A 27,026-nucleotide genomic window follows, 5' to 3' on the forward strand; every position below is an offset into this window, starting at 1 on the left:
GTGTGGCAGTGCCGCCTCTCTGGACCGACATGGACAGGGGTTGCCTCGACGAGCGAACGCTGTCTCGTTTGTTTTTGGATATGCTGTATATTGCAAGCTTGCGACATTGGGCACGCTGGTCCTGGAAATGAGGAGAGTGCGCGAGGCTCCGAGCCCGGCACAGAGTAGTCGGTCTTGGTAGGCTCTTTACAGGAAGGCAACCATCATGACTCCGGCGAGCAGAACGACGGCACCGCCGATCCGCATGGGGCTGATGCGTCGCTTGGGCAGGCCAAACAGCGCAAAGTGGTCGAGTACAAGAGCGGCCGAAATCTGACCACAGACGACGCCGCTCAGAACGGTGGTTGCGCCCAGGTGCGGCGTCAGGATCAGCACCGAGAGCACATAGACGGTTCCAAAGGCGCCGCCGAACCAGGCCCACCAGGAAGCTGCGGGACATTCAATCGATATCGAGTGAACACGGTTAGTTAGTCAGTCCTTCGCACGATCTCCCAGTGCCGACTGCGATTCATTCGTGTGCGTCGGGGATCGATGGGCGAACTAATACCTTTGCGGATCGTCTGGAACTTGAGTGTTCGGCCAAATCGGGTGGTAATTAGGGCACATAGCAGCATGAATGCCGTGCCCGAGGCATATGAGAAGATGCTGGCAAAGGAGCGGCTGCCGGCAACTCCGAGGGCCCCGTTCGAAGCGGCCTGGAGCGAAATGAGGACGCCATTGATGACGGCTGGAATGAACAGGATGGGTGGAATCTGGGGATGAGGAGCGGCCTTGGGCACGGGTTGAGCCTGCTCGGCTTTCTCGGCATCGGCGTCGACATCGGCGTCGGAGAGTGTTTGTCCCGCAGCGACAAGGGCATCGTTCGGGTCTTCGATTTTGATCGATTGGCTGAGGACTTTGACTGGTTGGGCATTCGGGTCACGGTCACTATCGGCATTCGCTGCCGCTGCCTTGGCGTTCGTCTCCTTGGAAAACATGCGCTTTAGGTTGCTCCACTCGGTGGCCAGCACGACGGCAACGACGCCGCCGACAGTGAGCACGACTCCAACGATTCGTCCGGCCGTAGCGCTGCGCTGATGCAGGCCCATGACTCCAAAGTTGTCCATGATAATCGACGAAACCATTTGGCCGAGCACGGAGCAGCCCAGGACCATAGAGGCGCCGAGTCGCGGGACAAGCATCGTTGCTGAAGCGACGTAGCTGCTGCCAAAGATGCCGCCGAGCCACATCCACCAGGGAGCTTCAAGCGACAGTAATGGCAAGTTTCAATCGATAGCCAAGTCGAGATTGAAGTCGTGAGCCCACAGGAAGGTTGAATCGCAGTTTGGGGGGGGGATGAATGGAGCAGCCCGAGGCCCACAGCAAGCCGTGGCGAACAGCGAGTTAGAACATCGATGCTGGGCCAGGAGAGCAATCGGGCGCAAATCGACAGAAGGTGAACATAGCCCAAGAGGCTTGCAATGCAGCGACACCGAGGAGAGCGACATGTCCTCGGCGTTAGTCCCAATGCTTACCATTCTGGATCCAGTCATAGCCCTGCGAACGACCCTCGAAGTCAAAGACCCAGTAGAACAGCACGAGGATGCCGCCCGACAGAAAGTTCCAAAAGGAGCCAAACATGCCTGACTGGGCGACCTTTCCCAGGTTCCCAGTGCACGACGTGCCGGCGGCAAGACCCCAGCCTCCGATGATACAGATGACGATGGTCCAGTCAACGAGCATGGTGTGCGATTGTCAGCCGATGAGGTATGGAAGAAGGATTGAGCGACAGGCTGAGACGACGGCCAATAATAGGGCAACGACCGCGGGGAGGTGGACAGGAGTGCGAGAGGAGTGCAGGACGACGAGGAGGGATGGGGAGGGTGGGCCTCATATAGAAGAGGCAAACGGGCCTGAAGGGAGCCGTCGAATACAAGACCGGCGCTTTTTTTGTCATGGGGCGGAACTGTTTGACAAATCGGAACAATCAGGCTGAAAAGGGGGCGCAGAGTGGCAGGGTGGATGTGCCAGACGGCCAAGCACAGGCACCTATTGGGCAAGCATCCCTGAGAGCCCGCAGGCGTCGTCGGCCCGGCTGTTGGGCTGACAGCGCCCGGGTTGGACTGATGCTGGAGCGATGTCGATGCCGAATTCCTCAGCAGGGCTCGGGGGATTCCGGGAGCGCAGGCTCGATCTCGGGGTATTGCGGAGCATCAACCCTCGGGGCTTCCCGGCAACGGCGCTGGCTCGATCCATGCAGCCACGTGCTGGCCAGCCACGACTGGCTGGACGGCTGGATCCGGGTGCTGCGCTTTTTTTGTTTTTGGTTTGGCTTGGGTTGGGGTTCTTGCTGGGGAGCACCAAGCAGCACCAAGCGCCATCCATCCGCGCAGATCAGCGAACCAGCACCCCGCCCATCAAGCTTCGGCACGCCGCTGACGATGGCTTCCAAAAAGTTCTTCGCGGGCGGTGCCGTATTCGACCCGCTTGCCATCAGCACAATTGAGGACGACGAGGACGTGCCCTTCTACGACGACGATGAGCTGCCTGATGCTGATGAAGGCAATGCTGTCGCCGAGACCGTTTCCAAGCCGACCGAGGCCGTCGAGACAGCAAGGCCCTCCGCTGATGGCAGCGGCGACGACGATGACAGCGAGGAGCGAGAGCTTTCCAAGGAGGAGCGCAAAGCTCTAAAGCGCAAAGCCCGACAGGAGAAACGGCAGCGCAAGCAGCAGGCACAGACCGAGACCAAGGAGGCCAAGGCGACAGGCAAAGTTCCGGCAAAGCCACAGAAGAAGGGCCAGGGCGAAAACGAGATGCAGCTCAACCCGAACTTCCTGTTCCAGGCCGACGGTGGATTCAGTATTGTCGGCCCTGGCCATCCATGGGACTTTACTGCGGCCAAAGCAGCCCTCAAGCTCCAGCAGAAGGTGTGTTCAGCGAGACGGCCAGGGTCGATGGACAGACCAAGTCCGAGGCGCAGATCGGATGGGCGCATCGACGCACGGCTAGATACCGACTGCATACCGGTCATCGAGGTGTGGTGTATGGCGCTCAATTTACAAAACTGACCGTGTTGTATATTCACAGACTGGTCCTGGATACTCAAGTATCGACGACAAGATTGCCAAGGCCCAGCGCCTTGCCAAAGAACGCACAGTCAAGAAACCAAGGGTCTCTGCCGATGCTGCCGATGCCCCTGCAGATTCAGGCGAAGAGCAACTCCAAGGCGATCGTGAGGACGATGACGATAAGGGCAAAGTGGAGCTCGACGATGAAGACGGATTTGACATTGATGGCGAGTTCGAGGCGGGTTCCGACGAGGACGATGAGGAGCCAGATGCCCTCGAAGATGATCTCCAAGGCGAAGACGCGGCAGAGGACGCGGATGAGGACGGCGATGCTGCTCAGGAGGAGGATGGCGAAGACGATATCGATGAGGATGTCGACGAAGACGAAGATGATGAAGATGAAGATGAGGATCTCATCCAGGAAAAGGTTAGCCATCGCCAAGCATTTCCTGTGGTCACGATCAGCAAAGACCATGCGCACCTTGCCCGTGAAGCTGCGCGCTTGTCTAATTGTCGTTCATCCTTCTGCTCGCTCTGGCTGGCGACCATCACGGCCATAATCGTTCGTTGATGTGGCATCAACAAACCAATGTCTGCGCCCATGTTGTCACGGTTAGCGCAAGGCCGAGTTCTTTGCCCAGGATGTGCCGGCTGCGGCAGATGCCAGCGAGATCGAATCGTTCACCCACATGAAGATCTCGCGCCCGATTCTCAAGGGCCTCTCGGCCATGGGCTTCACCAAACCCACAGCCATTCAGGCACGAACGATTCCAGTCGCCATGCAGGGCAGAGATATCTGCGGTGCAGCCGTGACGGGCTCCGGCAAGACTGCCGCCTTTACCATCCCTGTTCTGGAGCGACTGCTCTTTCGCCCAAAGAATATCCCTACCACCCGCGTGCTGATCCTGGTCCCCACCCGTGAGCTTGGCGTCCAATGCCACTCGGTGTGCCAGAACATCGGCAAGTTCACCGATATCCAGTTTTCGCTCTGCGTTGGTAAGTGACCAGGCATGGCACTGATGACCCAACGGTGCGAGCGGGGCTTCGAATGTCCGAACCGAGGGACCACGCTCGCACCCACAGCCTTGGCACTGGGTTCTCACCAGTACCTCGATCCGCCCAGGTGGTCTCTCCACAAAGGTTCAAGAAGTGGAGTTGCGAAAGCGGCCCGACGTCGTCATCGCCACCCCCGGTCGTCTGATCGATCATATCCGGAACTCACAGTCATTCAACTTGGACTCGATCGAGATTCTGATCATCGACGAAGCCGATCGGTACGTGTCTCGCCCTGTGCTCTCTTGAGCAGAACGGCTTCGGATGAAAGTGCTGTCTGCTGATATGACCGACATCTTTCCGCCGTCTCGGCCCTTCCTCCCAACTCACCAGCATCCTCGAAGACGGATTCAAAGACGAGCTGAATGAAATCATTGAAAACACACCCAAGGGCCGGCAAACCATCCTCTTCTCAGCCACCATGACGGACAACGTATGATGTGTTCGATGCAGCGGCGTTAGTGCCTCAGGGCAGGGGTCTCGGTGGTTTGGTCCACTCCGGCGCAACTCGGCCTGACATAGTTCAGTCTTATCGATCTCGGTGGATCATGTACCATACGTCCTGTACCTAATGCTTTCCTATCGTCTCCAGGTTGACGATCTCGTGAAGCTCTCCCTCAACAAGCCCCTCCGGCTCTTTGTTGACCACAACCAGTCGATTGCCAAAAAGCTCGTCCAGGAGTTCATCCGTGTCCGCTCGCACAAGGAAGACTCGCGCCCCGCTATCTTGGTTGCGCTGTGCCGCCGCACATACAAATCCGAGGTCATCATTTTCTTCCGGAGCAAGGCTGCCGCGCATCATATGAAGATCGTCTTTGGACTGCTTGGACTGAAGGCAGCGGAACTCCATGGCAACCTCACCCAGTTGCAGGTCGGTACCTCTGTATGCCGAGTATTGGGGAGTGCGTGTGTTGCCATCACTTGTCTAGGACGCTCTGCCACGGATGATGTCTAATATCTCGATCGCTACAGCGCCTGGAAGCCTTGGAGGCCTTCCGTGATCACCAAGTGGATTTTTTGCTCGCAACCGATCTCGCCTCGAGAGGTCTCGACATTGCCGGCATCAAGACAGTCATCAACTACGATATGCCCAAGATCTATGCCCAGTATGTCCATCGCGTCGGCCGAACAGCCCGTGGCGAGCAAGGCGGCCGGGCGGTATCCCTTGTAGGCGAGGCCGATCGCAAGGTGCTCAAGATGGCCGTCAAGAACTCCCAGGATCAAGTCAAGCACCGTGTCATCCCGCCGTCCGTGGTTGCAAAGTTTGAGAAGAAAGTCCTCGCCCTCACGGACACCATCAAAGACATTTACCGTCAGGAGAAGGAAGAAAAGGAGCTGCGACAGGCTGACATGGAGATGGCCAAGGCCGAAAATATGATCAAGTACGAAGACGAGATCCGCAGCCGGCCTGCCAAGACATGGTTCCAGACAGAGCAGGAGAGGACAAATGCCCGAGGTAAGCCAGCTGCGTTGGTATCAAAGCGAGCATAGACTCGTGAGTTTGCCCCAGAAACCGACTGTATTCTGCATCCATGTCCCAGATGCACTGGCCAAGGCACATAGCGAGAAATACGGCACCAAGAGAAAAGCTGACGACGAGGTAGGACTACGCTACGGCGAGCCATGACTTTGGTATCGAGCCCTGGATGCGCTTCAGCGAATAGCCAGACATCCCAGTTTGAATGTCGAGGGTCGGTGCGTGGCGCCGCCCCGGTGTCGTCGCACTCATCAGCAACGGCCTGACCCGTCTTGGCCCTCCTTCAGGATAAGCCACAGCGCGGCAAGTTCGACGGTCTCTCGCGCCACCAGAAGCGAACTCGGCTTGCGCGCGAGGAGGATGCCAAGGAACTGGGTGCCCAAAAAGCGGCCGCTCGATCAGCGAAACGAGGCCAGAGACAGCCACGCCTGCATGCCATCTCCGAGGGCTCTGCGAGTAAAGCTGGGCCGGCTGCTAAAAAGAAGAAAGCCGATATCTTTGGCGACGAAATGAAGAAGGCATCGGCTGGAAAGAAGTCTGGCAGCGGACGCAAGACCAGCAGCAGCGCGGCATCGACCAAGAGCGATGCTCGAGCCAAGCCCAGGCTCGGCAAAATCAAGTCCAAAAACGCATTCAAGAGCAAGTCCCGGTACAAGCGACGATAGTCTCTCGGCCACTGGTCACTTTGCTCGAGAGAAGCTGCTCTCGGCTCATAATACTCAATGGCAATACAGATCCACCTCCCGGCACATTCCCGCCTGCACCATCGAACCCTTGCCCCATAGACTATCCCAAGGCACTCTTTCACAGTATCCAGGGCCGCACAAAGTGGATTGTGCCCAATCGCGATGAAAAGCAGACTGCGATATGCCAATGCGAACTCATGTGGGAAGCGCCATTGATTGAAGCATATGTATTCATGGGATGGAGCGCGGCGTCTGACTTGCTTCCCAAGAAGCACCGCATTTTGCCCTGCCCTCTGCTGGGGATGCTTGCCCTCCTGCGATTTGCAGCGGGCGCTGATCAGTCGGCTTCTATACGAGCGGGCTCTTTGGTAGATTGGTTTTGCCCTCCAAGCCAGACGAGGGCCGCGACTTGCTCCCAGAGATCATGAGATCCTAGATGTCCACCGCAGGTTGTTGTCGGAAGCGGATATGTTGTTACCATGTGCCCAGTGCGTTTGATGGCCGTCGCAGGAACAAAAGAGAGGAGAGCATGGACGAAGGCAGCTGTTAATTCCCAGCATCGATTGGTCCAGTGCCTCGAGCAAGACTGGTGAGCGACTCGGAGCCCTCAAGTACCTCAAGCTGGAGCACTGCCGAGCCCGGAATAGGGATGCCCTGGGCTTCCAGCGCTTGCATAAACGATTCAAATGTGACGTGGCCGTCGACAGGCAGCCCAGCGTCTTCCAGGACTTTGTTAAGGAACTCGAGCGAAATGATGTCGTCGATGCTCTGGTCGGTACCGAATCTGTTGGTGGTATCGACGAGATAGAACTGAGAGTGGAGGGCCTAAAGTCCCGAAGGATGTGAGCGGAGCTGATCGCAGCTGATGTGCGGCCGAGTGGCTGGCTTGGCATCACCAAGACATACCTTGTAGAGCTGGGCCATCGTGATTCCGCTGTCTTCTTGGTCGGCCTGGAGGGCAAAGAGCTTTTGCAAAGCCACTTTGGGATTCTCGTCCGAACACGCCATCAACAGGAACGAGTCCACATCGAACACCAACGCAGGATCGTCTGGAAGCCTGTCGTGCTCGCCCAAGATAGCGGCGCCCCGGAACTTTCTTGGAGCCCCTGGCGCAACAGCATCAACCTGCGGCGAGTCGCTCGAAGGGGCATTCTCAAGTTTAAAAAGCTCCCCATCATCGGTAGGCTGCTGTTGTTGCTGTTGTTGCTGTTGTTGCTGTTGTTGCTGTTGCTGCTGCTGCTGTTGCTGTTGTTGTTGTTGTTGTTCTTCGCTCGGCTTCTCGGGCATGCTTTCCTCGGGCTCTAGCGGCAAACTGGTGTCTACCGGAGCGGCTGATGGGCTCGGCTCGGCTACAGCAGGCGTGCTGAAAAAGTCTATCGTCCCGCGACATTCAATCTCGATCAGCGTCCGTTCATATGGCGGTCGCTTCCGACCTCGGACAGCCAAGCTCAACACCGCCGCAGTTACAGCCGCAACTCACAGAATAGCGCATGCTTGAGCTTGGAGGGGCGATTGAACTTGGCAGTTGTGCCATCGTCTGCAGCGAGCGGGTCGTCGGATTCGTCCTCGAACCAAAGTGGTGTCTTCATAAAATCATCTTTACTGACCTAGATATACGTACGAGGATATTTAAGCATCGCACCGGACCAAAAACACCCGCAGTCATCGGCATGATTCGAGCCTTCAGAGGCTGCCCCTACCTTTCCGTCTGCAAAGGACGAGCACAATCGGTAAGTCGTGCGCAAATATATGAGCTGGTAGACCGCAGGAATGGGCAGGATTCTGGCGTTGCAGATCAAGAACTTTCTCCAGTTGACATATCCAGTCTGATACGGATCCAACAAAACGGCAACCTAATGTTCGCCCGTGCTGACGGTTAGCGACTGAGATGAAGCCATATCGTTCGAGACGAATAGCGTGCAGACCATCCACAATACGTCAGAAGGATCAATCTTTAGACTCTCCATATGCCAATGGCCCACCTGCTGGAGCTGCGCCATGTCGGCCGAGAGATAGTACTCTGGAAGGATGTCCATTCCAACCTGGGGCACATGGAATCATGAATTAGTACCGCGGCGATAGCGCATTTTGTCGATAACGAGCAGAGGCGTTTGCCGTGATCTCCCCCGTTTTGAGAAAGCTTTGGAGCGATCAGACGATTCAAGCCCGGGCTGGAAAGAATGGGGACGCACCGAAATCATCGCAAGTCGCTGGATGCCGTCGACAAACTCTTTGCAGCTGACAAAGCCTCCTGGGCCAAGCTCATAAAACTGCAAGCACAGGTTGAGCAGCTGTAGGACCGTAAACTGGTCAGGCACTAGACGAGAGAACACAGCAGATTAGTCGTGACTCGTTTCTGCAGCTCGGCGAGCAGACAGAGCATCATAGTGTCCTTGGACGATACGCACGCGGCTTCTCGACCGGGCTCTCGGGTCGGGGCTCAGGTTCGGGTTCGTATGTCATGACGTTGTAGTCGACCTTGAACTTTTCGCCTTCCAGAACGAGCTCGTTGGGCAGGCGACTCTCTGACTCGATTGCATCCTTGATAACAACGAGCATCTCCTTGATGGCATCCATCTCGGCCTGGAAACGCATTCCAATCCATTCGTCGAGCAGACTGTACACCTCGATTCCTTTGTTGCGGAGCTCCTACATGCACAGTGTGCCGCAACAGTGGTGAGCTGGAATCAGCGGATGCTGCCAAGCAGCAGCGACACACCTTTGAGCCGCACAAGTCCCGTGCGCACGAGAAAAACCGATGCGTGCCCACATACCTTCAGATGGTCGCTGGCATGTTGCTTGATGCGATCCATTTTTTTGTGAAATATTGCGTCCTCGATATCAAAGATCTTTTGGATATCTGACGAGAGCTCGGGCTCGGGTTCGACTGAAGCGGTATCCGGAGCACGGACGTGGGCGATCAATAAGTGTCAGAGCAACGACCGGGGTGGCTTCGAGGCGTCGCACCTCTTGCATGAAGCTTCTGCACCCATCCATGCGCTCCTACCTTTCTGGTCGGGCGAGTCTGCGGCTGCCGGTTTCTTCTTGTCGATCTTTTTGTTGCTTTCCTCCTTGGCGCTGTCGTCGTGGTGCGAGAGAGCCGTCATCGCCATCTCAATTGCGTTCTGGATATCAGAGAAGAGACCGACGTCGGCATCGCCAGGGGCGTGGTCCTTATCGACGTGCTTGGCGTCGACGGCCTTGGATGCTGTGCTCGGTGCCAATTTCTTGGAGGTCGAAGAGTTGGGCGGTGCTGCGGCGACGCTGAGGTTTTTTCCCCCTTTTCCTCCGGCACCTGTACTCACGCCACCGGCAGCCGAGGCGCTGGTGGCCTCCCGCTTGTGCGATTTTTGGAGATTGTCCGATGACGTTGAAATCAGCGCTGAGCCAATGTCGATCGGAGGCTGAGAGCTCAGACTCAACATGGGGATCTTGATGGGTGCCTTGGTCGATTCGGACAAGGTCTGATGATCGAGAGGCACAGATGGTCCATCAACTCCTTCAGCAAGCCGCCCGCTTTGTCCTGTCAACCACCGAGCAACTCTGATATTGCATCGTACACTTCACGACCAGCACTGCCACACGCATGTAACTCACCATGGCGGTGCTGTCTCGGTAGTAGTCGAGCACAAGTTGGCGTGTCCCGCAGAATCGGTCCACTTCGGCTTGGATGATGGTGATGTAAATGTTGGTCATGATTGCAAAGTGGTCCTCGACCCATTTGTCCTCGATGATCATCAGCCGCTCGGCCTCGGCCTCGTCCTTCCGCGTATCGCTGATGTCCCAGAGTTTCTCGCGCAGGTCCTCGGCACGCTGGTGAATCTCAGCTTTGGCATCCAGGTCTGACCGCAAGTCGTCTTCGATTTGGTTGTATTCGGTCTGAAAGAGCTGAACCAAGGACTGCTTCCGATCGGGTCTTTCCAGGAAGGCCTTGAAGTCAACTTTGCACTTGTAAAAGTGGCGAATCATAGCCTCGCGCTCGCGCCGCAAGGATCGGAAGGCAAACTTGAGGGCATCCGTATATGTGCTCTCTAGTGTTGACCATTCTGGAATGGGTTTTGGATAATCAGATCGCCAAATCGTCAGAAAGGGCTGAAGAGCACATCGATACAGCGGAGAGGACAGGCACAGCGCCATCGAGATACTTACGGTCTGCTAGGACCTCTGCAAACTCCTTTGATGGCATTTTCTTGCCTTCTGCTGTCGTTGGCCGCGAGATCACCGGGAGAATCGGATCGGGGATGTTCTCCAATATCGCCAAGGGCTCTGGACCCGATGTTCCGGGTGTCTGCACCCGCTTGCCCTCTGTGCCCATGTCGAGAACCCAGCGTCAGCGCGTTCTCCGAAAGTATGCGCCGAGTCGTTGCTGCAGCCACTCACCTTTGTCTTTGTCTTTGGAGGCACTGGAGATGCGACCCTTGTCGTTCGGTGCGCTGCCACCTCTCGAGCCCGACTTGGCGCCTGCGCTGGGCGCACGTCCCTTGCCCGAAGCGGGCTTGCCGTCCTTGGACTTTTTGTCGTCGTCTCTCTTCTTGTTATCGGCGGACTCGGTGTTGGTTTGTTTCGCATCAGGCGCCTCTTCGCTCGGTGCCACTTCTGCTTCTTCTGGATATCAAAGCACAGAGTCCGCGGCGTTATTCGGGGTCAAGGGCATCTCGGTCAATCGGTTCGTCATACCTTCTTCCTTGATGCACTCGGCTTTCTTCTGTTCGGCCTGCCGCTCCAGCTCCTTGTCTCTCTCTTCCTTCTCCTTTTCTTTGCGCTTGATCAGTTCCGCAGTGTACGCATTGACGTCGGCAAACGCCATGTCGAGGTCCTTCGCTGCATCGATATTCTGGGGATTGGTCGCTACTTAAGCAAGTATCCTCATCCGCACGCTCACACATCCACGCCGGTCAAAGCGAGGATATTCCAGTCGTATTCTGTCAAACCTACATGGAGATTGTTAAATCGCGAGAACCAATCTTTGAGCAGCTCCTCCTGTTCCTCGAATGCTGCGATCTGGTACTGCAACTGTGTGTCGCTGTTTCCCTCGCTCTCGGACACAAAGAGTCTGTCGTACGTTCCCTGATAGAGAGACCAAGAGTTTGTCGTCAGTTTTTCGCAGAATCGATCAAGAGACAACCCAGCAATATTAACAGATTCACACATTTGCACAATGTCAGCTTGGCGGGGCTGGGCTGGGTACATGCGACAAAATGGTCGACAACAACCAAGGAATCGCTCCGGAAGCGCAAAGCCGATTCGCGATAGTTCCATCGAGAGACCGAAATACGCAACCAGAAGACTTTGGTGACACCGTCAAGGTTCCCACGACTACTATCGATAGGGCCATGATACGGCGGTACCCAGGAATGGACAGCGTTGCTTACCGGATTGTTCACCGGAGGCGCATTCAACTCGAGATGGTAGTTATCCCCCGTTATGGTGTCCACCCGTCGGCCGGCCATGCGCTTGAACGATGTTTCGTTGTCGATGTCAAGCAACAGGACGGCATCGATGCCGCTCACTGCTGCTGGCAGCTTGGTCTCGATCTTGTTGTCCGTCAAAGGCGCAATCATGGAGCGTCGGCGATCCTCCTTGTCGCCCTTGGACTTGGCTTCCTTTTCTTTCTCCTTTGTCTTTTCCTTTGGCGTTCGCTTGAGGTTGCCCAGCTTGACTGGCTTGGGATCCTCATAGCTACATGCCATGGAGAGTTTGGCGTAGGTAAGTCTCTGGAGGTCACAGTTTGCTTTGTCTCATCGTGCTATCCACCCTCGATGCTTAGAAGGAACCCTACCCAGAGAGCTCCTTCTCGAGAAGCTGTGCCTGATTGCGATTTGCGGGAAAGTCCACCAAGACCCAGCCACCAGAGGAAATCGGATTATCGTCGCTCGGAGTGGCCTTGCGGATAGCATCAACCACAAGGGAGACCACAAGATTGTCATCCGCCGTCCCGCCCTCGAGCATCGAGAGCTGTAGCTTGGCCCCAATCTGGCCCTTGGAGGCCGCTGGCTTCTTGCCGCCTTTTCGATCCATACTGCTCAAGGGTCTCGGTTTGTCGCTGACATCGGCCAGGCTGAAACACGAACCGGCACTGTGAGCATGCATCGCCGGACTCATGGGAAGCGGCACAAACCCGCCGAACAGCACGGAGTGCTCTGTAGTCACTCTCCATAGCCTCTGAAAATTCCACCTGCATGGAAGCCACTCGAAAGCAAATCATACCGAATGGCCTCTTGGACCAGCTCGTCAACCAGCAACACCTTGAGCGAGTAAATGGAGGCTAGTTTGCGGGCCATTGTGTGCTTGCCAGCAAACGGCTTTCCCAACAGAGCAAGACGGATGGGCACAAGTGGCAAGATTGGGGTTTCGTTGGTCGGCTCGGGGGCCATCGTGCTTTCCAAGATATTGTTGACCAGTACGGCGAGAAGCTCGTTGCTGATTTTTGCGTTTTCGGCGCTATGTCCATTCGGCCGCACAAACGTCAGTCGCAAATAATCCCGCTTGCCGTGTGCCCCACATTGCCCGTGAGCGAGAACGAATACCTTTCTGAGATCGGGAACATCCAGTCGCCCTCGCCATGGAGATAGTCAGTAAACTCTTGTTCGTCCAGGATCTGGACACCCTTGATAATGTCCGGATCCACATCGCCACCAATATCCGTGGTGCTGACGGTGGGGAGCTCGATCGATGGAATCTCGTTCGCCATCGTCTGTGTGGGTTCCTGGATGCTGATCCTGTCCACTTCGATGACGATTTCATATCGATTCTGGACCGGCTGGCTCGATAGGAACAAAGTCTTCCACTCCCGAAGCAGCTTTTTTGGGAGTTCGTTGCGGTCGTTGTAGGTTCGGTACTCGGAGATCTGGATTTCGGCACGTCGCCAACAGAGTGTGATCAGCAATCGGTTACATCGTTCAGGATGTGTCAAGTACGGGTGTTATATGTCAGCAACTCGGCCACCAGATAGAGCTGCTTATACGATGGCGCCACATGCTTGAGAGCGCATTCTGTGAAATATGGGGCGATACATCAAGCAGAACATACCCTGACGGACAGGTCGACGATCTGGTTCACGATCTCGAGACAAATCATCGTATTTTTCCGATGCTTCTTCTCTGCCTTCATGTTGAGGATGCTCTTGTGCTGCTCGAGCTGCAGCGCCGTTTGGCGGTTATACTCCTGTCGTGCCAGCTCGGCAAGCTCGTACTCACGCTCAAGAGCGAGCTCATAGTCCCGCTGGCGCCGTTCAGCGTACTGGTTCTCGCGGAATATGCGGTTGTTCTTCATCACTTCCTTTTCATGCCGAACACACATCAATCTATGGATAAATCATCCGAGTCAGCTTTGCCTATACCTCGAAGGAGCCTGTGGAGATCCATGGCTCGATCAGTGCTGCAGACAAGGGCCCCGTCGATAGCTAGCCGGACGCACTACGTACTGCTCAGCAATCCTCCTCTCTTGCTTTGACTGACGCATCAGACTCGACAGGATGATTTGCTCAATCTGGGTCTTCTCGATATCTTCTTGAATCTTTTGCTGGTTGAGAAGGACCCGGCGACGGCGCTGCTCGCGATCCTTCTTGGCCACCTGTTCCTCGAGCTTCTTGATCTATGTGGTGGTGTGGAGAGTCTCGGCTCAGTAGGCGGGAGGATCATTTGCAGCGCAATATGTGTTTCGCGATTCGCCACTTACACGGATCTTTTCGAGATAGGCCTGGCTTTTGAGCTCGCTAGCATCGCTCGAGGGTAGCAGGCTGGCTAGAGTCTTCATGTGGATGGATGGCTCCATGCTTGCTTTGAGCGAAATGAACTTTGAGATGTCATGGGAGTCACCCGGGGTCTCGGGTCTCGACGACTCGCCATTCTCTATTCCGGCGACATCGGCCGTCTCGACAAGCGCGGCCGGATCTTTGGGCTTGTACATGTGCTGCAGCTCGAACCGGTCAATGTCCCGCTGGATGGCCCCCATCAAATGCGCACGCCGTGCCTGGAAGGAAAGGCTCACAGTCAGCGACAAGAGTAGTCCGGGAGCCGCTCCCTGGGCCTCCAAAATCATTCAAACCGCAGTGTAATCAAATGAATGCAGATGACTCTGGCTCAAGACTGCCGCCATGACAGCAGACCATGGCGGTTCGGGAGATCAACAATGGGTACCTGTGCGATCTCGGCATCGCGCTTGATTTTGGCCTCAGCACGCGCACGCTCCGAGAGCTCAAACAGAGTCGTCGGCGATGTGCCCACAGGTTTGATGGCCTTGACCGGGAGGGCCGGGATCTCATCGTCGGCCACCGTCGCAGCCGGCCGGGGTGACTTGCGGCCCTTGTGGGTGTTCTCCTTGATGACGAGCAGAGGCTTCTTGATCCGAGTTGGCTGTTCGCGAGGCGTTCGTGCCGTCAAGACGTCCTGCCCGCAGATCACATCGTCAGGGAAAGTAATCCATATTCGTGTCCGCGTTTCTTGGAGAGCTTGTGCCAGGGAAGTAACGAGCACCGCTTAAGCAAACTCACCTTGGACTTGGGCTTGAGTTTGTAGCCCGCGCGGTCGCAGTTCCGCAGCTTGGACCGCAGCATTTCGGCGAAAAACTCGTGCTCCTTTTCGTTGTAGAGTCGCTTTGGATGGGGCTCAGGATAGACGCTGGTTGGCACGCCGGTATCTGCGGGTCGCAGCGATCAACATGATGCTCGGTCTCTCGCGCGTTCCCACGGGTGCTCCTGGCTCCGATGTCTTCGCCCAGCCGCTCCTGCTTTGGATGTGCAAGGAGCCGCATGCTTGCAGACCCTCCATGCCACATAGGGCCATCTTATCCCCAGACAGCTGCCGCACCCGCAAAACGCATGAGCAATGGCACGCCGCGCTCGTATCCGCTGCCGGCAGTGCTTACCCTGTGGACTGGACGGGTAGGAAGCCTCGGCAATATCGGCATCCAACGGCGACATGAAATACCCCGAGTCGACGTGCCCGTCGACGGCCGACGAGGCCTTGGCCTTGCTTGCAGCGAGGCTGCTGCGACGAACCGCATCGGGATGCGCCTTGTATCGCGAAAGCGCAACCTTGATCTGGTAGAGCAGTTTCGCAGCGCATCCGGGCTTGGCCTGGATGAGATCGTATGCCTCGTTCGAGGACAGATGGATGTCGAGTTTCTCACGCAGGGCCTTCTCGAGGAGGGTAAAGTTCTTGATGGACGACTCGACCGAGTACGTCGAGGAGAACTGATTGTTGAGTTCGATGAGATCGAACCGGTTGAGCAGCTCGGCCAGAAGATACCCCGAGCAGAATGCGTCGTCGAGCCCGGTCGGCGAGACCTGCACGGACAGCCTGATGTCCGAGTTGAGCCACCGAGACAGCAGATGCGACATGACGTTGAACGCTCGCGGATGCGACGAACAGTGCGAGCGACGGTGCGGGTGACGGTGCGAAAACGATGGCGAAAACGATGGCGATGGCGATGATGGCGATGGCGATGAACGAAGACGGGCGAGCGCCGGCGGCTATCCTGCAGCCGCTTACGCTTGGGCATTTGCCGCCCAGGCACTACCGGGCCACATCGCTCCTGTGCCGGAATCAAGCATCCCTGCCAGAGAAGATCGGCGACACAACTGAGCGAGGCGACGAGACCCGGGCCGTCGTCTGCGAGCTGCCTCTCGCCCTGCAGACGCCCAAAGGCTCCGCGACGATGCCGAGCATATCGGCCGGCGGTCGTTCGCCGGACGACACCCAGAGCGCATGATGGCCCAGCGGGCGGTCGGGCGGGCAGGTCTCGGATCTCGGGACTTGGTCGTCGCGCCTGGGCGGATTTTGCGTTTGTTGTCCTGGGGCGCCTGCTGGATCGATCTGCCTGCGTTTGCGCTCATCTCCCCGCCGCTTTGACCTGCCAGCAAGATCCAGGCCGATTGAAACGACACTAGCCCCATTGCCACACGCACATCAGCATCAACGAGAATCTTATCCATCCTCGCCCGAACCCGAGACGGAACCCGAACCCGAACCCGAACCCGCTACGCATCGCTCACCCCCCAACCCCCGGCCATGTCGATTCCTCGCTCGTTTCGGCGGCACATTGCACCGCTATCGTTCTTTGGCACGATGGGCATCGGTATATGGTACTACATCTACTCCCGGTCGGTGAACTCGCAGCTGGTCGGCTCGACCTTCTTCAAGGGCGTTCTCTTTGCCGTTCAGAATGATCCCCGGGCCATCGAGTTGCTCGGCTCCAACATCCGCTTCGATCCCGCAGTGGCCCCTGCGAAAGGCTTTGCCAACACCCTGAAGGGAAGAGCCGAGATGACCTTCCCCATCGTCGGCAACAACGACATTGTCGCCACCGTCAACTTCAAAGGTACCCAGCTCAAGGACATTGTGACCTCCGAGGTCTTCACCGTCACAACCAAGGAGGGCGTCGTCGTGGATCTGCACTGAGATGGCTGTATTTTCCACCCAGCCCGGCTCGCACGAGATGCGGCCTGGATGTCCTTGGCTCGCCAAGCCAATATAACGACGACTCTGATGTCGCATGTATCAGAGCGGTCTGATCAGTCAGATGCGAATGAACGTAGACGCCCCAAAGGCGGCGAGCAGCATTCAGCACAGCGAGATCAGGCACTTCAGAGCGAAAGATATCGCCCTCGGCCCCATGTGGCACCGACAGAGTCCTCAGTACTCCCTATGATGCCAGGGGGAGCATGCATGAGCATGCAAGACAGAGTCAGTCTCGGTATATGCGTCATCGCCGCCCGAATCCGGTGAGAATGCTCGTCACTTACCATGCGTGCGCCATGTATTTCCTGAACGGCCGGCCAAGATTCAAAAGAAACAGCTCAGTTAGATCAGGAGCACGCGAACTGTCGGCATGGTTCTTTGCAAGAGGCGTAGGAAAGCATCGCAGGAAAGCATCGCAGCCGGGCCCACCCCTCCGAACGGAGATAGCACATACTGGACGGCCAGAAGGGCCTGGTAGCGCACATCTTGGTTCTCGTGCGCCATGAGCTCCATGATCTGTGTCTTGGCGCCGATCTCCTGCACATGCCTAGAAAAGAGACCGAGGCAAACACATCAAGATTCGACCGCTGTCAGTGCTGTCGGACAGCAGGGGTTGCAGGCGACGCATTCTTACCTCTTGCCGTTGGTCGCATACTTGACATACTGGCCGATATCGTGCGCGGCGACAGCAAGGACGACCGGATTGGCAGATGTAGCGAGCAGCCTCGAAAGCATTCTATAGTGATGATGCCCCGCCCCGCAGTACACAGGTCAAGGTGTCAGACAGGGCGATCGGTTCCCAAGCCTTGTCATCGTGGTATCCACGGCGGAACCAGGATTGGTCATTCAAAGGGCGGTGCAGTCCAAGAGCAGTCCACCAACAGCTGCCAACCATTCATCCGCAAAGGTACCTCAGGAGTTCAAAGTCCTTGTCGTTCAGTCGCGATGCGTTTTGCTTCCAGAACTGCTCCGAAATATGGGGGGGCGACCAGCTCAGGGCCCCCGATCGCACCTCGGCAGAGTACTCGTCAAAGGTGCTGAGGTTGGCGACGTTGGTCTGAAGCTTTTCCTTGATAAACTCCAGATCGTCGGCAATCTCGGTGTCCGACCACTTGCGCGAGCTGAGGGTCTCAGAGAGATTGAGCACCTTGTGGGCCAGCATGGCCATCAAGTTCTCCTCCGGTGCCTTGACAAGCAGATTCTAAGGGAATCCAAAGTGGAGTGAGGACCCAGCGTAAGCGCGGGCTCGATGGGGCACGGCCGCGACAACAGATATCGAATCCATTCAGGACTATCACTCGGGTATGGCGCTCTTCGAGAGCCAGTCACTGTCCGTATACATACCACAAACGTGGAGATGACGACTCGGACAACCTTTTCCTTGATGGCACTCTTGGCAATATCAATCATGACGGGCACAATGTCATGCTTTCTGTATGAGTGCCAAGAGCAGCAACACAGCAGAGCAGAGCGGAGCAGCGTCAGCACCCATGATCCACCGAATAAGCTTGCTCCCCGCATCGACTCAAGTCGTGAATGCGTCCGCTTATCGGCCCCCTGGCTGTGGCCTCGGTTATTGCCCTCACAGCTGGCCGTATCCATGACTGGCAGATCCTCTGACCTGTCGATTCGACATACTTTGGAAGCTACACACACCGTCCAGCACCAGGAGCCCGGCGCTCCAGGTGCACTCAGCTGGAAACCGTGCCTACCTCTGGATCTCCGCGGCGACATCTTCGTCAAAGGACAACAGCCAGAAGTTGTAAATGACTTGATACTGCATCTGCGCACTGGGGTTGCCTCGCTTCAAGATGTCGACCAGGCTATGTTGTCGAAAAGAGTCGAACGGCAAGTCGCATGGGGTCGAGAGAGCGGGTTTGGGTCGGATGGGACCGGCCGTGAGTTAGCACCACAAAACAGCAGCACAGTCGGCCGGGCTAAACAATAACATTGGAACGTGCGCCGACACAACACGGCCGAGAAATAGTCGCGACGGCTTGCCTGCTAACACCACGCTGGGTCTGGAAGAACAGAGGCCGGTAGTTGACAATTGAGAGGAGCGACTGGACCAGTTGCACAGCAATGTCGACGACGTTCTGGTTGGGCGCGCTCATCTGGTTGATAGTCCACGCGAACAGTTCCGACGGATCGTACTTGACGGGCGTCGTTTGCTCACTGCGGAGCCACATATACAAAGATTTTTCAGTGCTATCCTTGCAGCGCTCTGGCGCCCAGCAATCCTCGCAGTGGCGGTCCGCCAATATGGGAGTTTGAACGAATTCAACTCACAGCAGCAAGAACGTTGCAATCTTGGCAGCCTTCAGCTGGAGATACTCGTCGTCCTTCTTGAGGAGTCTATCGATATTGTTCGCCGAGTTCGGCATGAGAGCCCGCATCTGGTGCAGCTCCGCATGACGCAACGGAGGGTGCGGGTTGGTGGCCATCACACTTACTTGACAAAGGGAGCGTACGGCAGATTCGAGTCATTGGCCTGCTCTGCAATCTTGAAGAAGATCGATGCTCGCTCGCTATCCTCTGAGGAGATCGTAGGTAACGTGGCGAAGACAGGGTCGCGAAATGAGACTTCCCAGCTTCGCGGCCAGATTAGCACGATATGTGCCTTGGATCGCTCGCGAATACAACTCACTCTGAAGCATATCGTCGATGATCACCAGAATGTTCTGGATGGTGTCGGTGCGCACGAGCTTCTGCAACAGGTTCAAGAAAAGCAGCACATAGCGCTCGCCGGCCTGGATTCGGGCGGGGTATGGATTGGCATCGCGTATCCGGCCAGGAGATCGAGTCCGAGACAGTCGTTAGCCACTTGTTCGCCCCCATAAAAACCATCCACGGGTCACCACAGGCATGGCAAGCATCGGATAGCCGCCATCGGTGCGAAGGTGTGAATCAGGTGTGATGGCATGCATCAACAGAAGGGCATAACGGCTGTGGGGCAGAGGACGGATGCGGTGATCATTTGGAACAAGAGCCGAGGCCACACGATTGTCCCGGATGAGGTTTCGGATGCAAATCCATAACATCCGCGAAATATCGAGCAGCTTCCATAGAGCCACGCGCCCGCAAGTACCGAGGGACTGCAGCACCTGAACCACCTGAACCTGAACCACCCATGCGCTGCTGCCAGTGGAATCGTAGAATGCGACGGCGTGGATTGATGCGCACCTCGGCAAGGGCTTTATCGGGGTTCTTCTCGTACTGCCGGATCTGCATCAACTCGTCCTCAGTGATCAAGGATGCGCGTTGGTATCCCTGTGGGCCGGAGTGTCGGGTGCGAGACACATGCCAGAGCGCCGTCGAGAAGGAGGTATAGGTCAGGCATCTGGCAGCATGTTCGGGCGAACCCATCGAAAGGCACTCGGGGAGGACTCGTTGCCACGACCGCCTTCTGATATTCGAGGGCAGCCCAGGCCCTTGCGATGCAGTGGCTGTGTCGACGTGATGCACACACGATGCAGCATCGACTGATATACCTCCCAGGGGATAACTCTGGCTCGGATAGCCAGTGTCTGCTCGTCCATGTGGCTGTTGTGAGAAGCCACGATGGGCGCGATGATCGACACATCGGCGTCGTCCGCGTTTGCCATTTGTGCGGGAGTGCCGGGGCAACAGCGTCAAAAAAAAAACGGGATGCAAAAAAAAGGACCGGCCTGGACCAGCGTGTGTTTGGCGGTGTTGTCCTGCGCTCGGATTCCAGAGGAAGCAGTCTGCAAGCCGGCGCACAGAGGCAGATGGGGCCTGGGTGGTGGTCGTTGATGCCGGCAAAAGGCGGAGGGCGAGCTTGTGCAAGCAAGTGGGTTGCGCGAGGACGCAGACAGAGGAGCCGGATCCAGCCGCGGATCCAGCCGCGGATCGAGCCACAGATCCAGCCGGGCACGTGATGTGATATATAACCCGCGCTGCTCTGCCGCTGCTTGGCCAAACAGCGCACCCTCGATCGTCGCCCAGACCCCGACACCAGACCGAGCATGGCCGACCAGCGCGATCAGCCGAGAGCCTCCGGCAGCCGAGGGCCCCACAGAGATATCCCGCCCTCGAGCAGCTCCGGCCGGACCAAGGACGCCGACTCCACTCGCCGCGACCACCAAGACACCGTCGACGAAGCGGCCTCAGCCAGAGCCGAGCCAGCTTCGGAACGAAGCGAGGACGAAGATGGCTACGAGGTTGAGGCAATCTTGGACGAGAAGAAAGACAAGCACGGGCGGACTCTATACTACATTAAATGGGTGAGTCCGATCGGGATGCGTCTCGAGATCCCATCGTCCATCGACACGAGTGTCGGTGTTCCTCCAGACGGCCCAGATCGGCAGGCCCGATTGGTAGTCGCGGGCCAAGGCTCCTCCCATTGCTCACAAACAGGAGTCCTGGGTATGTGGTGGAGATCAAGTGTGTTGCTCATGCTGAAGACCCTATTCGTGTCTTCATTGGTTTGCAGAAAGGATGGGACGAGTCGTGGAACGAGTGGATTCCCCACGAAGACACATCCTGTCCCGAGCTGATCGCGGAATTCAGGCGCTCCAAGCTCAAGAAGCGCAAAAAAGAGAAAAAACTAAAGAGCGAAGACAGCCAAACCCCGCGCAAACGTCGGACACCCGATAATGCCGCTGAGGAGCAAGAAGACACCGCGGGTTCGTCCCGGGCCAGCAACGGCGCAACCCAGCAAGCCTCCAAGTCAAAGCCTTCTGCTGCGATTGTCAATCGCTGCCGCAATCCGCCCGATGAAGAGACGATGGCTTTGGATCGACTGCGCCCCTACCCACCCAGCGACTCTGTGTCCAAGCCACCTCGGCCTCCATCGCCGTCGCCACCAATGTCCGTCGTCGAAGCACCCGTCCCAGAGCCAGTAGTAGCCGAGCCAATCCCGGTGAAGGTCTTGACACAGCGGTCCACCAATATCGGCGACGCTTTCTACTGCGTCCTTTGGTCCGATGGCGTCGAAACCTGGGTGAGTCTTGGAGAAAAAAGTGTGACTACTCCTCCGTCCGCCATGCTGTGGGATACCTTGCATCTTGAGCTGACCCCGTTGATTCTCCCGACCATCAGGAGCGGATAAATCATATGAACAAGTATGTCGACCTCCTGATTGAGTTTGAAACAGCTGGGCCACGGAAAGATCGACGCGAACGCACCACGGTTCCATTCTCTGTAAATGCGCCGTCTCGACTCGGCGGCTCTGCGGGTTCCCAGCGGCAAACTGCTGCAAATCCTCTGTCGAAGAAGAGTGCGCCAGATTCTGTGCAAAAGAAAGCCGACCCAAGGGCCCTGTCAAAGGGGGCGAGTCCAAAGCCCTTCCCAAAGCGAGCCGGCTCTCCTGCAGGCACACCTGCAAAAGCACCGCTTCCGAAGCGTCACAAGTCGCTCCCCATCAGCTACGAATCTGATGACGAGGACCAGGCAGCGGTAGATACGCATACTGCCCAGCAGCACCCAGAAGCTGATATGGATGTTGATATGCCTGGCTACGTTGCGGACTCGGACCCTGGATTCATGGAGACCGAGGTGGTTGATTCAGGACAGCAGGTCATCTCAACTTTGTCAGCAGCAGGAAATCAGCGCAGCCAAAGGTCGAAGCCAACGGTCAAGCACCGCAATATGGCTGTCGTCTCGGACTCGGAAGACGACGGGGCTTCTCCAGTCAGGTCGATCGCTGGCCGTGTCCACCAGAACGACCAATCGTATTCTGATGCTTCGATGTCAAGTGAAGAATTTGAAGGAAACCGTCGGATGCTCTTGCTGGATTCATCTCAGGAGCAGCCTCGGACAAGTGCCGGCTCGTCCAGACGCAACCCTGCAAAGCTGAAGAAGTATCAGGCGGGCACCGAGGACCACATGCGCGTGTGCTACTACTGCAACTCAAGGGACTCGAAAGACGAGCTGGACGTTGTGTAGGAGATGGTATCTCCGACGCTGTGCTGCGCGTACTGCGCGTACTGCGCGGCGCAGTGGGTCGTGACCTGTGCTGCGCTTTGCGTTTTCACGCACCGCAGGCAGGCCACCGCAGGGTATACCTGCGGGTTGCCCCCGTTCCCCCCGTTTGTCTGGAGTTCGGTTTTATCGTGAATAAACGTAAGTGCTCCCCGAGCTCACCCGTCCGCTAGAGTAGCCTAGCACCGCCCTGTTCTGCCCCGTCCTGTCTTGTCTTGTACCCCCTCCCTCCCCGTCTTGCCCCAACGTCCCAGTAGTGGACGTTACATGGTAGCATCGGAAATCCTCGTCTTGTTTTCGTCCTGTTTGTCCTCTTTCTAGATCCTCAAGCTGGATCCCGCCTCTCTTGCCGACCGACTCTCCTCTCTGTCCCTGGAGCCTGCCCCTGCCATGAGCAACCCCCGCCCACTTCCGGAAGCCTTCCTCAAGACCTTCCGTGCCCCAGTGTTTACTGGGAAGAGCCGCTCCTCCTCGGTGGAGGACTGGCTGCAGCAACTCGAGGACTACCTCGATGCTGCCCAAGTCGCCCCCACCCACCACATCGTCGCCGCCAAGCTCTGCTTAAAGGACCAGGCGTACCGTTGGTACCGCCGCCAAGGGTTCGACGAGCAGAGCGAAGGTGTGTTTGACGACTTCAAGGACCGCCTCCGTCGCCGCTTCGGCAGCCCCAATGCTGAACTCATTGCCCGTGACAAGCTATACTCTCTCGTGCAGCGTGGTTCTGTGACCCGCTACATCGAGGAGTTTGAAGACCTCTCCTCCCAGATTGAGGAGCTGGGCTCTGCTGATGCGATGTACCTCTTCCAGAAGGGCCTCAAGCCCAAGATCAGAGAGTACATCGCCAGCAACCCTGATGCCCGCAAGTCCCTGGACGTGATGATGGACGTTGCCGAGAACCTCGACAACGTCCAGTACCATGGCCGCCAGTTCTACCCGCAGCTGGCAGGCGGCCATCGGTCTCATCACGTCCCAGCCCGTCCGCCTCGCCCGGCCCCGCCCGCAAGACCCATGCCTGAGCCCATGGACGTTGACGTCAACGCCATGGAGGCTCGTGGCCCTCCCCGCTCCCGGTTCCAGCAAGCTGCCACTGTCTCCCCCAAGGACAGACAGAAGCAGGAGGACCTCCGCCATGGTTCCTGCTTCTTCTGTCACCGACCGGGACACCAGGCCAAGGAGTGCCCCATGAAGTCGGGAAACGGCCGACCCTACTAGGTGGCTCTGGAGCCCTAGTAGGAGACCAACGCCGTGGATTGCTCAATGCAGTCCACGCGTCTCCAGAGGAAGTTCACCTCGCCCCCTCCCCCGAAGGAGAAACAAACCAAGTGTTGTGCGTCGTGCGAGAGGTGCATGGTGGCGCAAGCCGCCTGCCTCTCCACGAACGTGAAGAGAAAACCAAAATTGAAAACCAAAACAAAAAAGAAAATCAAGAACCCTTGAGGGACAGGACCGCCTGTGCCCTCACCCCTGTCAAGTCGTGTGTGTCGGATGCTTCCGACATGTGTCCGCAAGCCGTGGACGTCGTGTGCAATGGCGTGCTGACGCCGCAGGCCCCCGCAATGGCCGAACCCTATCCAAAATGTCCGAGTGGCCGTGATGAAGCCAACCAAGACCAAGTGTCGCCCGTTCCCCCAAGTCAAGTCATGGTGCAGGAGGCTGTGCAGGAGGACCATGAAGAGTCCCTGCTGTACCTCCCTGCCACCGTCCAAGGTCACACCGTCCGAATGATGGTGGACTCTGGAGCAAGCTGCAACTTTGTCAGCAGACGCTTGCTCCAGGAGCTCAACATACATGCAACCAAGAAGAAGTCGCCGATGAGTGTGGCGCTTGCAGACGATCGTGTGCAGCAGTGCACACACCAAGTGGTCCTGCGAGTGGCCCTCCATCCCAAGTACCATCCTGTCCTGTTGTTCCAAGTGATCGACACCAAGTTCGATGCCATCCTCGGCATGAGCTGGCTTGCTCGTGCCGAGCCGACTCCAGTCGTCGACTGGAAAGGCCGCACTGTCCGTGTTGGCCCTGACATTGTCCTGCAGGGCATGGCCTCACCCAACATGCCACCTCTCCTCTCAGCCATGCAATTCAAGAGGCTGATCAAGAAGGACACGTCGTTCCTCTGTGTCGTGCGTGAGGTCGACGACACCGACCAAGCCGGTCCCGGTCCCCCGCCTGTGGTGACCAAGCTGCTCGACGAGTACAAGGACGTATTCCCCGACCAGTTGCCACAATGCCTGCCACCCCAACGCACCGTCGATCATCGCATCGACATCGAACCAGGCTCGTCGCCTCCGTCAAGACCGACGTACCAACTGTCGCTGACGGAGATGGACGAACTCAAGCGCCAGTTGGATGACCTCCTCGCCCATGGGTTCATCCGCCCGAGCCAGTCACCGTATGGTGCACCAGTGCTCTTTGTCAAGAAGAAAGAAGGTGATCTCAGGATGTGCGTCGACTATCGCGCACTAAACAAACAGACCATCAAGAACACCTACCCGTTGCCCAGGATCGACGAGTTGATGGATCGTCTGAGTGGAGCAAAGGTCTTTAGCAAGATAGACCTCCGCTCAGGCTACCATCAGATCCGCATCCACGAGGATGATGTCCACAAGACCGCCTTCAGGACTCGCTACGGACTGTACGAGTTCCTAGTGCTGCCGTTCGGATTGACGAACGCACCTGCCACGTTCATGCAGCTGATGAACGATGTGTTCCGCCAAGAGCTCGACAACTCTGTCATCGTGTACCTGGATGATATCCTTGTGTACAGCAAGGATGAAGCGACCCATGAAGGTCATGTCGCCCGCGTGCTGGCCAAGCTACGCGAGCACAAGTTGTATGCCAAACTGTCCAAGTGTGAGTTCTTCAAGAATCAAGTCCCGTTCCTGGGACACGTTGTCTCAGGAAGAGGAATCGAAGTCGACCCCGCCAAGGTCAAGTCTGTGGTCGAGTGGCCGCCGCTCGCATGCGTCTCTGACGTGCAGTCGTTTCTCGGTCTCGTCAACTACTACCGCCGATTCATCCCCGATCTGGCGCGCACTGCCGGTCCACTCACAGACCTACTCCGCAAAGAGTGCCCCTTCGTGTGGGACCACCCACAACGCCAAGCGTTCGAGACCCTCAAGCACGCCTTGACGAACGCTCCTGTCCTCGCTGTGTTCGACCCGAACACGGATGTCTCCGTGCACACCGACGCCTCCGACTTTGCGGTGGGAGCTGTTTTGATGCAGGAGGGAAGGCCCGTTGCCTTCGAGTCGCGCAAACTGTCCCAACACGAGATCAACTATCCCGTGCACGAGAAGGAGCAGCTTGCGATCATCTACGCGCTGCAGAAGTTCCGAGTGTACCTCCACGGTACCGCCAAGCCCTTCAAGATTGTGACGGACCACCAGTCACTGCGTTACCTCGACACCAAGAAGAACCTGAGCCGACGCCAAGCGCGATGGATGGAGTTCCTCGCCGAGTACAACTACGAGGTTGTATACCAGAAAGGCAAACTCAATGTGGTGCCTGACGCACTGTCCCGACGCCCCGACTACCAATTGGCGTCACTGTACGAGTCGACTGTCAGTGTCGACAACACGATGCTGGATGTTGTCCGAGACAACATCGCCAACGACAAACAGTTCGGAGAACTGTTCCGAAAGGTGTCTAAGCTCCCCAAGGACGACGAATCATCCGAGTACACAGTGCGTGATGGCCTGCTCCTCCTGAAGAAGGACAGCCGTGTCTGTGTGCCGGACATTCCGTCGTTGAAGACCAAGTTGCTCCAAGAGGTCCACGACTCGCCCCTCGCTGGACACTTTGGAGTCGAGAAGACATACGACCGACTGGCCAAAGTCGCATACTGGCCTGGAATGAAGCGCACCGTCGAGAAGTACATCGAGTCCTGCCATACCTGCAAGATGGTCAAGTCACGCACGACCCGAGAGCAAGGATTGCTGCAACCCCTGCCTGTTCCCGACCGCCCCTGGACCAGCATGTCCATGGATCTCATCACGCATCTACCGACGACCAAGTTGGACCACGATGCAATCGCTGTCTTTGTCGACAGGTTCAGCAAGATGGCACACTTTGTGCCGTGCCAGACGACATGCTCCGCGCCTGACCTTGCACTGCTGTTCTTCAAGCATGTGTTCAAGCACCACGGCCTCCCAAAGTCCATCGTCAGTGATCGAGACCCCCGATTCACCTCCTTGTTTTGGACAAGTCTGTTCGACCATCTCGGCACCAAGCTGAACATGTCAACCTCGCACCACCAACAAACGGATGGACAGTCCGAGCGGACGATCCGCACCCTCGAGCAATACCTGAGGACATACGCCTCGACCAGCCAAGACGACTGGGACATACAGCTGAGTCA

At 57.1% G+C, this 27,026-nt stretch overlaps 6 protein-coding genes across 6 annotated transcripts; 3 read left to right on the plus strand and 3 right to left on the minus strand.

Moving 5' to 3' along the window:
- Positions 1 to 75: 75 nt before the first annotated feature.
- BJ171DRAFT_222055 (uncharacterized protein) lies at positions 76 to 2,141 on the minus strand. Its single transcript, XM_053106502.1, has 3 exons — positions 1,515 to 2,141; positions 548 to 1,240; positions 76 to 428 (listed from the first exon to the last, which is right to left on the minus strand). Exons 1-3 carry the CDS (start codon positions 1,720 to 1,722, stop codon positions 187 to 189), a joined length of 1,143 nt encoding a protein of 380 aa, XP_052963178.1. The 5' UTR covers positions 1,723 to 2,141; the 3' UTR covers positions 76 to 186.
- Positions 2,142 to 2,338: 197 nt separating this feature from the next.
- On the plus strand, positions 2,339 to 6,438 carry BJ171DRAFT_445902 (P-loop containing nucleoside triphosphate hydrolase protein). The gene is made up of 9 exons (XM_053108183.1): positions 2,339 to 2,909; positions 3,070 to 3,477; positions 3,668 to 4,046; positions 4,174 to 4,324; positions 4,437 to 4,536; positions 4,696 to 4,974; positions 5,076 to 5,559; positions 5,725 to 5,798; positions 5,868 to 6,438. Exons 1-9 carry the CDS (start codon positions 2,421 to 2,423, stop codon positions 6,243 to 6,245), a joined length of 2,742 nt encoding a protein of 913 aa, XP_052963179.1. The 5' UTR covers positions 2,339 to 2,420; the 3' UTR covers positions 6,246 to 6,438.
- Positions 6,439 to 7,729: 1,291 nt separating this feature from the next.
- On the minus strand, positions 7,730 to 15,606 carry BJ171DRAFT_427982 (uncharacterized protein; the record flags this gene model as incomplete). Its single annotated transcript, XM_053107836.1, has 22 exons — positions 7,730 to 7,873; positions 7,967 to 8,119; positions 8,249 to 8,308; positions 8,459 to 8,583; positions 8,675 to 8,915; positions 9,041 to 9,153; positions 9,274 to 9,730; positions 9,864 to 10,312; positions 10,416 to 10,571; positions 10,647 to 10,849; positions 10,961 to 11,100; positions 11,202 to 11,333; positions 11,639 to 11,945; positions 12,046 to 12,324; positions 12,474 to 12,686; positions 12,788 to 13,113; positions 13,296 to 13,569; positions 13,690 to 13,859; positions 13,944 to 14,250; positions 14,469 to 14,653; positions 14,758 to 14,903; positions 15,132 to 15,606. 22 exons carry the CDS (start codon positions 15,604 to 15,606, stop codon positions 7,730 to 7,732), a joined length of 5,055 nt encoding a protein of 1,684 aa, XP_052963180.1.
- Positions 15,607 to 16,327: 721 nt separating this feature from the next.
- On the plus strand, positions 16,328 to 16,588 carry BJ171DRAFT_405477 (uncharacterized protein; the record flags this gene model as incomplete). The annotated part of the gene is made up of 1 exon (XM_053107234.1): positions 16,328 to 16,588. A coding segment is annotated over one exon (261 nt), but the record flags the coding sequence as incomplete, so codon positions are not given.
- A 195-nt stretch (positions 16,589 to 16,783) lies between these two features.
- Positions 16,784 to 19,541, minus strand: BJ171DRAFT_222078 (armadillo-type protein). Its single transcript, XM_053106503.1, has 11 exons — positions 19,374 to 19,541; positions 19,180 to 19,261; positions 19,016 to 19,081; positions 18,728 to 18,901; positions 18,439 to 18,549; positions 18,071 to 18,158; positions 17,638 to 17,927; positions 17,361 to 17,462; positions 17,181 to 17,273; positions 17,011 to 17,031; positions 16,784 to 16,910 (listed from the first exon to the last, which is right to left on the minus strand). The coding sequence occupies exons 1-11, from the start codon at positions 19,381 to 19,383 to the stop codon at positions 16,901 to 16,903; spliced, it is 1,047 nt and encodes a 348-aa protein (XP_052963182.1). The 5' UTR covers positions 19,384 to 19,541; the 3' UTR covers positions 16,784 to 16,900.
- A 1,134-nt stretch (positions 19,542 to 20,675) lies between these two features.
- On the plus strand, positions 20,676 to 22,774 carry BJ171DRAFT_222270 (uncharacterized protein). Its single transcript, XM_053106504.1, has 4 exons — positions 20,676 to 20,970; positions 21,180 to 21,689; positions 21,788 to 22,144; positions 22,287 to 22,774. The coding sequence occupies exons 1-4, from the start codon at positions 20,713 to 20,715 to the stop codon at positions 22,542 to 22,544; spliced, it is 1,383 nt and encodes a 460-aa protein (XP_052963183.1). The 5' UTR covers positions 20,676 to 20,712; the 3' UTR covers positions 22,545 to 22,774.
- The last annotated feature ends 4,252 nt before the right edge of the window (positions 22,775 to 27,026 follow it).

This window comes from Polychytrium aggregatum (assembly GCF_025602895.1).
Source record: "Polychytrium aggregatum strain JEL109 chromosome Unknown BJ171scaffold_43, whole genome shotgun sequence".
In the NCBI taxonomy this organism is placed as follows: domain Eukaryota; kingdom Fungi; phylum Chytridiomycota; class Chytridiomycetes; order Polychytriales; genus Polychytrium; species Polychytrium aggregatum.

Coding starts and splice junctions, on each gene's coding strand:
- BJ171DRAFT_222055 (XM_053106502.1), bottom strand. CDS start 1,722: ATGCTCGTTGACTGGACCATCGTCATCTGTATCATCGGAGGCTGGGGT. Junction 1,241..1,514: donor CTATGACTGGATCCAGAATG/GTAAGCATTGGG, acceptor TGTCGCTTGAAG/CTCCCTGGTGGATGTGGCTC. Junction 429..547: donor GTTCCAGACGATCCGCAAAG/GTATTAGTTCGC, acceptor AATGTCCCGCAG/CTTCCTGGTGGGCCTGGTTC.
- BJ171DRAFT_222270 (XM_053106504.1), top strand. CDS start 20,713: ATGGCCGACCAGCGCGATCAGCCGAGAGCCTCCGGCAGCCGAGGGCCC. Junction 20,971..21,179: donor CTCTATACTACATTAAATGG/GTGAGTCCGATC, acceptor ATTGGTTTGCAG/AAAGGATGGGACGAGTCGTG. Junction 22,145..22,286: donor ATGACGAGGACCAGGCAGCG/GTAGATACGCAT, acceptor CTTTGTCAGCAG/CAGGAAATCAGCGCAGCCAA.
- BJ171DRAFT_445902 (XM_053108183.1), top strand. CDS start 2,421: ATGGCTTCCAAAAAGTTCTTCGCGGGCGGTGCCGTATTCGACCCGCTT. Junction 4,047..4,173: donor CCAGTTTTCGCTCTGCGTTG/GTAAGTGACCAG, acceptor CGATCCGCCCAG/GTGGTCTCTCCACAAAGGTT. Junction 4,325..4,436: donor ATCATCGACGAAGCCGATCG/GTACGTGTCTCG, acceptor CCAACTCACCAG/CATCCTCGAAGACGGATTCA.
- BJ171DRAFT_222078 (XM_053106503.1), bottom strand. Junction 18,902..19,015: donor ATTGCAACGTTCTTGCTGCT/GTGAGTTGAATT, acceptor GTGGCTCCGCAG/TGAGCAAACGACGCCCGTCA. Junction 17,463..17,637: donor AAGGACTTTGAACTCCTGAG/GTACCTTTGCGG, acceptor TCATCACTATAG/AATGCTTTCGAGGCTGCTCG.